The 14,047-nt window shown below is 40.4% G+C and overlaps 1 protein-coding gene across 7 annotated transcripts; it reads right to left on the bottom strand.

The window, feature by feature from the left end:
* Positions 1–85: 85 nt before the first annotated feature.
* LOC117449374 (tumor protein p53 inducible nuclear protein 2) lies at positions 86–13,787 on the bottom strand. 7 transcript variants are annotated; one of them, XM_034087027.2, is made up of 5 exons: positions 9,070–9,344; positions 5,081–5,459; positions 4,033–4,350; positions 3,777–3,933; positions 86–3,667 (listed from the first exon to the last, which is right to left on the bottom strand). In XM_034087027.2, exons 2-5 carry the CDS (start codon positions 5,202–5,204, stop codon positions 3,400–3,402), a joined length of 867 nt encoding a protein of 288 aa, XP_033942918.1. In that variant the 5' UTR covers positions 5,205–5,459; positions 9,070–9,344; the 3' UTR covers positions 86–3,399. The 7 variants fall into 7 exon arrangements, with proteins under 7 accessions (XP_033942918.1, XP_033942920.1, XP_033942919.1 ...); XM_034087029.2 differs by having other exon boundaries at positions 86–3,664; XM_034087028.2 differs by having other exon boundaries at positions 4,033–4,347.
* Between the last annotated feature and the right edge of the window lie 260 nt (positions 13,788–14,047).

Genomic DNA, 14,047 nt, shown 5'->3' with positions numbered 1-14,047 from the left:
CTACTCTATTCCATAGCCTCCATTATGCTTTATTCCAATCCCCTTATGCCCTCACAGTGGAAAATAATGACACAAGATTCAGGTGTTAACCTGAGTATTTATTGTTGATGGTTTTTTTAGTTTTTTTTGGCGGGTACCTGTGTTTTTCTGAATGGATGCTGGAAACCCATCCATTAATTTTTGCATAGGTCTTGCCTGTCAGTGGACATACAGTAGGTCCACTTTGGGGATGGAAAAATCAGTACATCACAAAAACCATGCAGAAATAGTGAAAGGCACAATCACCATACTGTAGATATCAGATACACCACATTTTACGTCTTTATATTTCTTTTTTACGAGGGGATATGTGTACTAATTGAGATTTAACATGGGCAAACACTCCAAGGGTTTTTAAGCTGCCATTTCAGGGCATAACATAACACATATGAAACTCCCCAGACATTCAACGCCTCTTATTTAAAACATCCTATTGGTGAACAACTGTTATGATACTATGGGAAAATACAAGCATATTCTATTGTATTTTTGAGGGTATATTTAATATTTTTGTTAAATATATAAATCTCCTGCCTCATTCTTTCCCTGTCCACATCATATGACCAGTCTCGCTCCCCATTGTTGACTGTCGCTCCTTAAACTCTACCTTTCAATAATCACACACAACATACTGAAAACACATTTCCTGTTTACATAATAAGGGAGAGAAAGGAAGAAATAAAATGATGGAAAAAACGTATAGCGGAAAAGGCTGTGATGGTCATTACATTTTGTATTCACGCCCACAATTTGTTACTCTGTATGTACTTTATTACAGGGGCAGACATAATTCATTCAACAGAGATCTCTTTGTGTTTCTTTATGTCTCTGAGCATGTTGGACTCATCACCTCAAATCCATCTCCTGCACCATTCAGCGTTGATCAACATGATAGAAAATCTTTAAACACAATAAAAGATACAATTCATAATTATATCATAAATTAACAAATATTAACATACTTTGAATAAAACAGACTTATATTGGCAGAAATTAATTTGTGGTCGGTTATTCGGGGTGGAAACATGTATTTTAAGATGGGACCGGACATTTCAATTTCCAAACAAGGAACAGGAATACCCAGACAATATTTCCTTTACACACTGGTACAGATTATATTAAAACCAGGTCTTGTACTGTATCCTCACCAGCTTCCATACAGCCGGAGCTGTGCTAAGTGGACCCTCTGGAGGGCAGTGTTTGCCTATGACACATCAACCCTGAGTCTAGTGCTGTTTTTATGGTGCACTTCAAAGGGATGAGACCGAAGTTGAGGCAAAGACATCACGCTTTTGTCCACTGAAATGCCCTCTTGATTTGATATTGAGCACAGAGGTGAGGCAGAGAGGGGATTTGTCTCATTAGACACAACTTTGTGGACTCAAGTCTTGAAAGGCTCTGACATCTAATAGTGCGTTATAAATTGTTTTGTAATATTTACAATAAAAATAAATGACCACTAATCATGTTCTTTTAAAGAGTTTCTAGCATTTAACGTGTCAGTACACCTTCTCACACACAATTTAAATCAAAACAAAAAGAAAAAATATACCACAAAAACAAGCACACAGCACACTGCTAAAACTTTGACTCACAAAAAGTATGACAGTGCAAACTTACATCCATGTCTCAAATAATTTACAAACATTAGTATACACTTCAGCACCATTGTTTACTATTGTTGTTGAATACATATCAGTAAGCTAGATCGTTAGGTGGAAACTATTAGAGCTGGATGTGCTAATGAGAAAGGGACGGGTAGAAATGGACAGATGATGTTAGGGAGCAATGGGTTGCACGACCAGATTCAAGATGAAGGTTCTGGATGTGTTGAAGAGGGACGATGGGTTTTGTTCAGCTGAGAGATGTTTTTCCCCAGGAACCTTTATATGAAAGGGACTGACGTGTGAATAGGTCGTACTATCTTTTTGGTGTTCACATGGATAACATAAGATCACAGCACACGTTGAGGATGAAAATGTCTGATGTGTGCCGGGCACATCACTTTAGTTTCCAGACCACACATTTAATGATAATCATGCTGTCGTATGATCAACAGAGAGATTCTCTTATTTGTTTACTTTAAAAGCTACAAGTGTACATTGTCTGACAGAACCAGGCCTTATTTCTTTATTTGGTGAAACCATGCTGAGAGAGAGACTATTAAATAATATTACAATTAAAAAGGAAATAATGGCAGAAAACAATATCACAAAACAAAATAAAGAGTTGCCATCAATACCGCTCTGCACTTACTATAACTTGCCATACCCTGTAACCCAAAGGCAAGCCCTGTATCCTCTCATCTCACATCCATTTATACTCTTTATCGATATGTCTCTGCCCATAAAGCCAATCTTTCATTTCATAGAAAGAAAGTGCCTTATTAATTTTCCAGAGTTACACCGATGAAATATTCAAAACAAAAGCCATTTTCTAGATACTGATGGGCTGCTCAGAGGGTTACATAACACTTTCCTTTAACTGTTTCATTTCAATAATCCTGTTAATAATGTCAAATTCTACGTCAAGACATTATTTGTACTCTTTAATCTGTTTTGCTCATACTCTCATCATCTTCTACTTGCTCTTAACCTTCACAGAGAGAAAAGAGAAATATCACAATATGTGTTTCCTGTGATGAAACAGGTTGCCTCATGTCTGAATGCCTTTGTCTTTTGCCAGACCAAACTGAAGAGGAACAAATGTCAAGTGATTTTCCTCTCTCACTCGTCTCACAGTATAACCTTCTATCTATCTGAAAATATAGTCACCATAATGTAAAGCTTCGAAGACATGATGAGTTGTTTTCTCTGAAACAAGAAAGTCTCTTTCTTGCATGGTTTCTACCGGAAATGTCTTAAAGTACACTTGGTAATTACAATAAAAAAATCGCTCTAAATATATAAACAATTTAAGGGATTTAATGATTGAATTATTAAAAATAACATGCCTTGAGGACAAGTGAAAGAAAAAATAATAGTTTAAAAAATCAAAAGAGCTATAGTTTTTTTTGTTTTTCTTAATAATTATTGTTACCAAGTATAACCTGTATACATATTTCTTATATTTGTTGTTGTTGTTTGGATACTGCAATGGATAACAACTGTTATAAACGTCTACACAGATCTTCTCAGAGGGCTTGACATCTTAAAGGGGCATTAAACTACCAGGTCGAGCCAGTTTGTAACTTGACCAAAACAAAAAAGCTACTGGTCTACTGGCATCGAATTATGATATAATGTGCAGAAAAGAAAGCAAATATGTGGTGCGTGAAGACATTTAATCCTGTGTGTCTTGGAGTTGACTATGCACTACTAATGCCCTAAGACTACGCGCTGCCCCCTGGTGTAGTGGAGTTTAGTGGCAGATGTTACGCTTGGTGGGCTGCTGAAGGAAGGTGTTTCTGGCGTGGCCTGCATGGCGAGGGACCTGCTCCCGGGTGCGGTTTTGGCGTTGGATGCGGTTGCGGCCCAGATGGCGTCGCTCGATGCGGGCTTTGCTACGCTGGACCCTGGCCACTTGGGTGACCTTGGCCAGAGCTCCAGCCTGGGCAGCGGCTCCACGGCTCACCCTGGTAGGCATAGTGCTGCGGGTAGCCAGGGCAGCAGCTGGTTCTGCCACTCTGCTGCAAGGAGAGAGAAAAACCTGAAGGTGTGATGTAGTGATAGTTGTGCTGATGCTGAAAAAGCAGGTAAAGGTCAAGTGTAGCCAGCATAAAGAATGCTATTTCTCACCTCACGCTGCTCGCCAGGCTGACAATGCTTTCCTCTCCCAACACGGACAGGTTGCTGTGGGAGACCATGGAGAAGTTGCTCGGAGAGACGTACACAGACATGCTGGGGTGCTCGATGAGCAGGTCCTCCATCGGGCTGGCCTCCGCTGTGGCTCCCTCTGCAGTGAAACAGGGGGGAGGGGTGACAAACCAGCTCTCATCCATGCAGCCTCTCTCTTGGCCTGACCTACTGCTACCCCCACTGCGCCCACACTCACTTCCAGAGCCAGGGGACATTGACGGGGTTGAGGAGGGCGTGGACAGCCTGGCCCGTCTCGGCAGGGTCACAGGTGTAGTGGCACCCAAGTCTGAAGGGCTAGCGCTTGGACAAGACAGTGGGTCTGATGGGGCTACTGCACCTCGTGACCGAGCTTTATGTGTTCTACGTCGCTTGATAGACGGGTGGGAAATGGGGGCCAGGCTTTCAGTCCTTGAATTTATGCCTTTTTGAATTGATTGGTTACTATCTGGGAATGATTGTGCAATTGATGGTTCTCCCGTCTCATCGTCTGCCTGAATCATGCAGTCAGATTCTTCTGAGGCAGCGATGAGATCGGGGATGAGACGGCCAATAAAGACAGATGTTTGAGGTGGGAGGGGGATGTTGCACAAATGATGCAAATATGGTAGATTTCCAAAAAGCCATGCGGGTTGAAAGGGGACATTTTTAAAAGGATCACATACGCACGCACGCACACACATACCAGTGTGGGGAATGTAGGGGTGTTTAAACAAAATTGGAGGTGGGGAAGAAGAGGGGGTAAGGAAACACAAAACATAAAAGAGTCACATCATTAGTTGTGTTGACCCTCTAAGGTTGTGATTATGTCAGTGACATAATGTTTGTCTTGACTTTCCTGAGAGCTACTTTTATGTTGCTTTTAATGTTTGAGTGGCTTCTGGAAAGGCCCCAAAGCAAGTTTTCATTCTCAATAACTGTCTTTGTCATGATTGAGCTCATAAACAAAGAAGAAGGAGATGCATGTTAACAGAGAATTATGTGTTTCCTTCCACTGACAGACAACACTTTTGATATGGCAGCCATATGGGTAAGCACCAGTGTTTTTGCGTCGCGCCCCTACTGATTCTTCACCTCACCCCATCATCCCCATCAATAATCCTACACTTTAAACATTAGTCCGTAATATTGACATGCAAGAGGGAACATATATATTTTGCTGTTAACTCATAAAACACAATTTGTCTGTTTCCCAGTTTGGTAAGGCTTTAAAATCCGACCACTCCACTCTCTGTGCTGGTACTCACCAGGCAGGTTGACGAGCATCCATCCCTCCTCGTCGGCCTCTGTCACACAGGGGTTGGGTCCTTTCAGCTCAGCCGCCACTTCTTCTACCTCCCCAAACAACAGGCTGCTCAAACGTTGGAACATGACTGCTTGTTTCGTCAAGTGGTGATGACTCAGGTACTTCTTGTTTGTCCACAAAGAAAAAGCTGTAGCTGCCTTATTGAATTTCTTATTTGTGTTTAAGTATCACTTGTTGCTGTTCTAAGCAATACTTTGTTAGATATTTTGAGTCTCTTTTATTTTCCACCTAAAGCCCTTACTGGATCTCGATTTTGACAAGCAGGTTTGAACAGGCTTCTCTAGTGCAAATGTAAGGTTGACTTGGTTTGGAGCGAAGGCCTAGAGAGAGAAAACAAGAGAGAGAGAGAGAAAGAGCGAGAGAGAGAAGAGGGTGGTTAGTGGTAATCAGAAGATACAGTAATGTACTTTACTGTCAACACATTCAGTCCACTATTGGGTTAATTTCCTGCCACTATGTCAGGGCAGATTAGATAAGTACAATGAGCAATGCTTGTGGTAAGTAACTATTTCAAAATGCTGATCAGAGCAGTGAACCAAAACAGAAAGGTTTTGGGTGATTAAAATAACAAAACAATGACCTAAAAGATAGTCTGTAGAGCTGCGAGGAGTCTGGTCTGGATATAAAATATAGGTTGGTTTTATCAATATGAGTGCACTGTTTCAGATAGTCATTTGACACATTGCCCATATAAAAGAATATTTATTATAGTAGCTTAAACACTTGCTGACAGTTCTTTCAACCCTGTCTATACTTAGTTTAGACTCTTAATCAAAGAGGAAAACACACACATGTTTGTCTTTAGCTTTGAATTTCAGAAGAACTAGGTAGAAGAATGTGTTATAATGAACTAAATTAAATCCGGATGCAAAAGGCTGGTGGACAATGGCTGCACTGCACTCCCCTCCCCCGATAGTAGTTTACATAACCAATCAGCAAAGTCTCAGGACAGATGGACAGGCCAGAGAAGAAGAGGAGGAGGAGGTGAAATGAGGTGATACAAAGACCCTGGTTCTCAAAAAGTCAAACAAAGTGAGTGTGAGTTTTATTTACTTAAACTATGTGAGTGCAGAAGTAATGACTGAAGAGACCGCAGAGAGCAATCCTCTGCTAATAATTGTTGACACACTAGATATATCTTTGCTCTCTTCTGTTTCTTTTTGATATGCTTATATTTTTTATATACATATATAAATAATACATTTTTATACTAGTTTCAATGGTGGTTTAAATAGATCATAACCAATTTCAATCCATGATCTCTGACCGATGGCTTGATCTTCCTTTAATTTCTCATGGGAATCCGATATGTTCTGCAGACATTTAACTATGTCACCAACAACACGAGGCATGACAGAGGTTGGTATTAATGAATGAGCTCAGATTAAAATGGTGAAACTAAGAGCATGAGATTCTTATACGGAGTTATGCATGAGTGGCTGTTGCAAAGCAGACACTTTTTTTTCACTTATTTGGAGAATGAACATGGACACCACACATTTAAGGGAAGAGACATAATTGCAAGCATACATGACATGCTCCTGAGATTTCTATGTCAGATGGAATAGGAATATTTTCAACAATCAGTTTCAAGGAGACAGTTTGCATGGGTGTATGCTTAACAAGAGAAAATGAGAGTCAAATTACCTTTGACGCGAAAAGCCGCAGATGTAGCCTATTTCCAGAATAACTCATTACGCCTTCTGGATAAAAAACATCTCAGCTGTATAAAGATCCTATCCAGTCAATTAAATAAAAAGGCCCATGGTTGTTCTCAATTTGGGGAATATTGCAAGGGTAAACCAAAAGATACAAAAACTGTGTCTGAAATTAAGAACTAAAGAAACCAAAGGCATCGGACCACATCAAATCCAGATACACAAAATGTTGGTAAAAAACCCTGAAGACTGCTTTGCATAAGGTGCAGCAGACATCCACAAAACACACACACACACACACACACACACACACACACACACACACACACACACACACACACACACACACACACACACACACACACACACACACACACACACACACACACACACACACACACACACACACACACACACACACACACACACACACACACACACACACACACACACACACACACACACACACACACACACACACACACACACACACACACACACACACGGCGCAACATTAACATTGACTACATGCAGCACTTCCCTTACAAAACTATTTTATCAGTTTGGCGGCTGCTAATTTAGGGCTATCTGACAAGTGTAAATATAGCTTTGATACACCAATGGCGTATATCCTGGAGGAGGCAGTTCCTATGGCATAGGTTGCGAAAAAGCATTATCTAACAACTTCCACAAGTTAACACTGATAAATGTCCTTTGAAGTAAAATCTATCACATAAAAAAGCAGAAGAATAAATGTGTATTTATTTTTTCATTTGAATTATAGTCATGACAATGTTAGCATGATAATATGCAAGTCTGGATATATTGCCTTGTCTTTTCTGTCTGGAAAACACTCCTTGTTTTCCCTTAATTGTCCTTAGTAGTGCTGGTGCAACTACAGTATAGTAAGGACACTGTGGTAATAATACATTGTGGATGTCTACATGAGTATCCTGTGCATATGAATCATGCTGTTGTTATTAATGAGACGATTTTATTCTAATATTAGGATGTATTTTTAATATTTGGCACACACACTACAGCAGAGAGACGTTGCCTATATGGTCATCAGGAACAATGACAGGTCATGTTTTGTGTTGTGAATCAAATGTCACACAATACATATTATTTTACAAGCAGGCCATCTATGATATAAAAAAGGACCTTGAAACATGGATCTTTCTTTTGACATTGGCCTTTTAAAAAAAGGTAGGAGGAGCGGAGCAGGGTGGGAGGAGATTCACGAAATAAAAACAAGACGCCTGTGACGTAATGCATACGTCACTGACGCCAACAGAGGCTTTTTCAGCAACCGGAGACAAGTAGACATCTGAATAGCAAACATAGCGAGAATATATTATATAATGGCTGTTTTTATTCGACCTAAATATGTTGTTGTGTGTCATCTGCATTTTGCATCACTTTGCTGAAAACGATCAATATGTGAAAATCTGCTTTTATCGACAGTCATCGTCTGTAGTTGAAACCCATTGACGTTATTAAAAAAAAAATGCTGCCCACAGCAACAATGTTTACATTTGAAACACACAAAAATACCTTAACATTGATGTTACACGATAAAACATAATCTTCGGCCTAAGAATTTTCGACAGCTGATCAGCCGAGAGGAGACAGGACTTTCTTTTAGAGTATCCAGGTTAAACATGAATTATCCGTATAAGCTGTACAGCTAAAGGGTCAAAGCAATGACAGTTGTGGCTCAGCGACAGTGCACGAAATACATCGACTGCATAGGCTTCTCACAATACCACGAAACAGGGTATTTTTACAAAATATAAAATGAGTGACTATAATTTGCAGAAAACCTGAGCCTACAAGGTCCGCCTCCCAGAAAAACATCAACATCCGCCATCGAATTTGATTCCACATCACCATTTGGTGCATTTTCCAAGAAAAAAAAAACGTCGCTAGGATCCTGTAATAAGGTTTATGCAGGTTGATGTATTTTTTGAGACATAAAATGTCGAATCGACCTAATTTAGCTTGTTTTTTTCAGGGCTGCTGCTTCCTTTAATGTATTCGTGACCTAATAATAGGTAATTCCCTATTATATCACAACAGTCAAAGATAGCATCTTAACGAGTGAGTGTCAGACAATGTTATTCTACCTGTTTTATGATTTCATGATTTCTGGGGATCTTCAGATTAACATATGCGGAATGTGTATGTAGCTTGATACCTCTTAAGATCACACATAGCCTAAAACCAACATCAAACAACAATTAAGAAAGAAAAGACAAGACAAGCTTACCTGCCTTTGCAATATTATTCAAGTTGTAAACGAGATCTCGAACACAGTAGAAACGATAACAATTCTTAAAGCACAGCTTAAGATCGTCTTTAAGTGAGGTAGTTAAAACACTATTATACAAAAATAAAAGGCTTTCTTCTTAGAAGAAGGGCTTCGTGTAAAAATGTTACACTGATGTTTTCGGATTATAACATCTGCAGCTTTTTCCTCCTCAGTTTTTTTCCGCTGCAGAATTTCCTTCTGTTTATTGCTGCCTCCAGCTGATCCTCGGATCAGAATGTAAAACGTACAAAACAGCTGATTGTGAGATCACAATACGTTGGCCACGCCCCTTTCTCCGCCCACCTCAAGAAAAACAGCCAATCAGAATATTACACAAGCCACAAGCCGGTTCTCTAGGTAACAGGGTGGGGGCTGGGCAAAAGAGCTGTCAACCTGCACCCAGATGGAAAGGGTGACTTTTCACAGAGACTGATCCATGATCAGCTTCTGCTTTCACCATCCCTGCTGTTTGGAATCCCTGCTGGGGGATGGTAAACGGATCCTGATACTGTGCTCAGATAGCTGCTAATACAAGCCATCTGTAACAGGGAATTATGAAGATCTGTCGATAGAAAAGTGATTACATTTTCAAATTGGTGCTGAGTTCAGCTAGAGAAAAAGAGAGCACAGAGCTGATCTGTTGCTGTTGATGACTGTAAAAAAAAAAAAAGTTGCAACCAACCTGTTATATCACCTCCTGAATAGACATTGGACTGCAAACTGGATACATGTATCTTTGTGTCGTACATGTTACCTCATGGATGGTTTTTTTCAAATGTCAAATTGCATCTTTTAATTTGAGTTTTTTTTTAAACATGGTAAAAATGAAAAAGACAGGGTAACCTCATCATCTCATTTTGTCCTCTTGTGGCAGAGTTAGAAAAAAAATCCTGTCAACCATGAAATCCTGGATTGATATTTAAAATTAAATAGGTGGACTACACACACCATATAATTTTTGATGACCAGTGATCCTGTAGATGTTACTAACAATTTTGGTTTGTAAACAGAGCTCTTTCCCCTCCCCCTCCACATCCATGTTTTCACTCACCCTGTGGGTGGGACCTCGATGTGCCAGTCAATCTTGTCAGCCAATCAGACGTGCTTTTTCTGAATGCAGCATTTGAGTAGCCAATAGGATGCAGAGATGCTTTGAAAACCCCTGGTGGTCACTTTCATAATCTGCAGTCAGCTTTGAGAATACCCACTGCCTTTTATTATTGCAGACAATAAAAGGCAGTGGACAGTACAGAAATTGTGTTAAATAATGACTGTGGACATAATTGTGTATTTGTGTGGGAAGTGTGCTTTATGAGGGTTCTGGGCCAATACTCACAGTTTGCATGGGTTTATGCACACACATGCATGAGTTTGTTTGTGTCGCTATGTGCAAGTTTATATATGGTTGTAACATGCTGACAGTGGTTATTGTGGAAGAGGGAATTCTTTAAGTAAAGCTTGGAGCAATCTACACAATGTATAGCTTAATCTTAATGAGTCACTCAGGTTTTACACAAACATAACTCTTCACTGTACAGAGGTTTTGGATATCCCCCATGACAACTGGAACTCTGCCCAATAGGGGTTATTCTGAAACTATTGACAATATCCATTTTATACATCTGTATGCATATGGTAGTATACCAAATGTAAGTAAAACCTACTGTACATTAACCTCAAATAAGGTTGTGTGCCAAAAATGGTTTCAGGACCATGCATTGAACTTGGTTTACAGAGTGTTATGTCATAATGGACATGCAAATGAACTCGGGAGTGGTCTGGCCTCTTTGACTGTTTTGAACACAATTTGCACACAAATATATTCCAACTAACAGAGATCTATCTCCAGATGTGTCTCGTGCTTCTCTAAGCTAATTTTTCTGCCATACACTTTGCCATCATATTACCTCAGTGGTGAGTGACGATAGCAAAAGTCCTGCCTTTAGAACTCTCTAAAGGCAAGACGATAAGGTTTCGGCTATTCAGTTACCAGGTGCTAGGCAACTCACACACACACAAACACAAACACATGTACACACAAGCACACACAATCACCCTGCAGCGATGATGATATGTAATCCCCAGTATCATAGTGAACACAAACATTTAACAAGAACAGTTGGTGCATCTGTGCTTGTGTTAAAGTTTGTGTTCTCAAACGAGTCAGAAGAAGTCGCAGGCCTGGTGGAACTTGTTATGTCATGTTCTTGTCTTCATGTTAGGTTGTGATGCACAATGCATACAATTCAAGATGTGTGTAGTCTTTATCCTTAATTTCCCTAATGGATGGGATCACAACCTTGCATTCACGAATAAAAGCTGAAGAGGTTGTGGTTTTCCATTGTGTAACTTCCTTTTCTTTCTTTAAATCCATCACAGAGCTTTCACTGAATTTGCCTGCTTCACAGAATTCCCACAGCTGCATGGAGAAATAGGTGAAAGGTCACAACAATCTCTCCCCCTCTCTCTCTTTCCCTCTCTTGCTCCCCACCTTCTCTCTGTGTATGTTCATATTTATGAATGTGAGGTGCGGCTCTTGTTTGACAGCATGCCTGTCCTTGCCCCATCTCAAACAGCTGACTGAGGCATGTGAGTAAATGGAGAGTGCTTCGAATAACTCAAACCTTGAGTTGTAAACACTGCTATTTTGTCTGTGGTTAAAAGACTGAGCTGTGGCGATGAACAAGTTGACTCAGAAGTCCAGCTTGTTGCATGTGCGCTGAGGCTTAACACTGACATTAGATATATAGCTTAATTATCGGAAGGATAGTAAAGATACTCATCCTATATGACCTTATTGACCTTTTCTTTACATTTTGGGGCCTCTCTCTCTTCTCTCAGGCCTCTCTTAGCCTCTGCTTTGCTTGCTGCTGGTAGATGATAAGACAGCAGCCCCAGAAGATACTAGGTCGGACCTGCCAAAAAATAGTTACCCTTTAACTCCCCATATAACCCAATTTATACATTTTAGAAGTTAAGGCCTTCTTCCTATTTCCAGTCTTTATACTCGTCATTGATGCACAACAAGAAAATGAATATGCTTGTCTAAGTCTATAGCATGAAGCGAATAAGAGAATTTCTCCAAATGTCATACCATTACATCTCCAAAATCCACACTTTGATAGGCATCATGCACCTAACACTGAAAAACCTGTTCCATAGAAAATATCCAGATTTAGAGATCTCATGGTGGAGTATAGAAAAAAACTAAAAACTAAGATCATCAATCATATGCTAATAATTCGAGCCAAAACGATTGGTTGTTTGTCAATAAGTTAATTGACACAAAATGTATAGGTTACTATTTCCATAATCGATTAACCACATGAAGACACATTTTAAGAAAAAAACAGAAACTGGTTTCAGCCTCTCAATTTTTACAATTGGCTGCTTTGCTTGGTTCTTTGATGGGAAAATTCAATATTGTTGGGACTTTGGACTGTTGGTTGGACATAACAAGCATTTTCGATGTGTCAACTTGTTTTTTAGGGAAATTGCAAGATGGTTCTTGGTGTCATAGTCTGCTCCATCATTCACCAGTAGTTTTCCATTTACCTGTCTCACCTGTTTTCCACACCCACTCGTTAGCTCACTCTCTTTCTCTTTTGCACCCATTAGCTTCTGCCAGTATTTAAACCTGCACCTTACACACACTCTTTGCCAGGTTGTACTTTGCCTCATGCTTGTCTTTCCCACGTTTGATACTAAATTGCCTACCCGGTTCCGACCCTGCCTGTCCTCGCTCTGCCTGCTCTGCCTGCTCTGCCTGCTCTGCCTGTTCCCTGATCCTGCCTGTCCCTCGACTATCCTGTCTGGCCTGTTATCCGACCCTGCCTGTATCTACGCTGACCGCCTCGCTTACTCCCTGACTCCCTGACTCTCTGCCTGTCCCTGACTCACCTTCTGCCCGCTGTCCTCCGGTGCGTTAAACTGCTCGGTTGGTATTCCTCAGATCCAGTGGAATCTCCAATAAAGTTTATCACCAATTTTCCTTGGTTTCTCGAGTGCTGCATTTGGGTTCTCCTTAAAGTTGTGACACTTGGTCTTTTTTGTAGACATGTTCTAAACCAATTGATGAACATGAGTTGAGAACATAATCTTCAAAAACAAATTCCCAAAGGCATGGTATATGAAGTTGTAAAAGCTAGCCCAAGCTCAACCATAGAAATGCATCAGTATTATTGATTTAATAATGCAATAAATAATTATCTCTCCAAGTGGCCATTTCACCAAGTAATTTCATATTTATACTCTGTATATTTTGCAGTTCATACTCATATAGACAGTGTTAAAATGTCATCAGCTTTGGTATATTTACTTATTTCTACCCTTGTCACTCCCATTTGGCACTGTCCACTGAAACGTCTGTGGCCTCAGATAAGGAATTTCTTCCTGCATCTCATATTGCAGCCTGTCTGTACATCCTTCCCCCACCAGTAGTCTACAGCCCCTAAGTAACCCCCTCCACATACTTGTCAACTATTCCTTACTCAGCACAGACTCAACATGTGGGTTCCTGTCACCAATCCAAATCCACACAACAATAACAACACAGATAGAAAGCAGCGTACCTCGCTCTGCCTGGGGGACCCCTCTGCAGGCTGGTGCATTTCCTTCTCCAGACAGAGGCAGAGCAGACGCTGAGAAGGTGTTCTCTACTTCCTTCTTTCTTGTTCCTTTCATCATCCCTATTAAAGACTTCATGCCATGCGTGCATCCCATGGGTCTGTCCCTAGAAGGCTTAAGCAAACAGGGGCTGAAAGTGGTGTCCTTGGCAAGAGTGTGCTGATAAACACAGCATGAGAGAGGACATGCCGTGCTCTCCTGAGGGGACGACAGACCCTAATTCAGGCTGCCATGGAGGATATTATACAACTGAACAAGGGAGGCTATTTTAAATTCTGAAAAGGATTAAGGTATATTGGCTGAAGAGGAA

The sequence above is a fragment of the Pseudochaenichthys georgianus genome, chromosome 7 (assembly GCF_902827115.2).
Source record: "Pseudochaenichthys georgianus chromosome 7, fPseGeo1.2, whole genome shotgun sequence".
In the NCBI taxonomy this organism is placed as follows: Eukaryota; Metazoa; Chordata; class Actinopteri; order Perciformes; family Channichthyidae; genus Pseudochaenichthys; species Pseudochaenichthys georgianus.
This window is presented reverse-complemented; position numbering and strand designations above follow the sequence as displayed.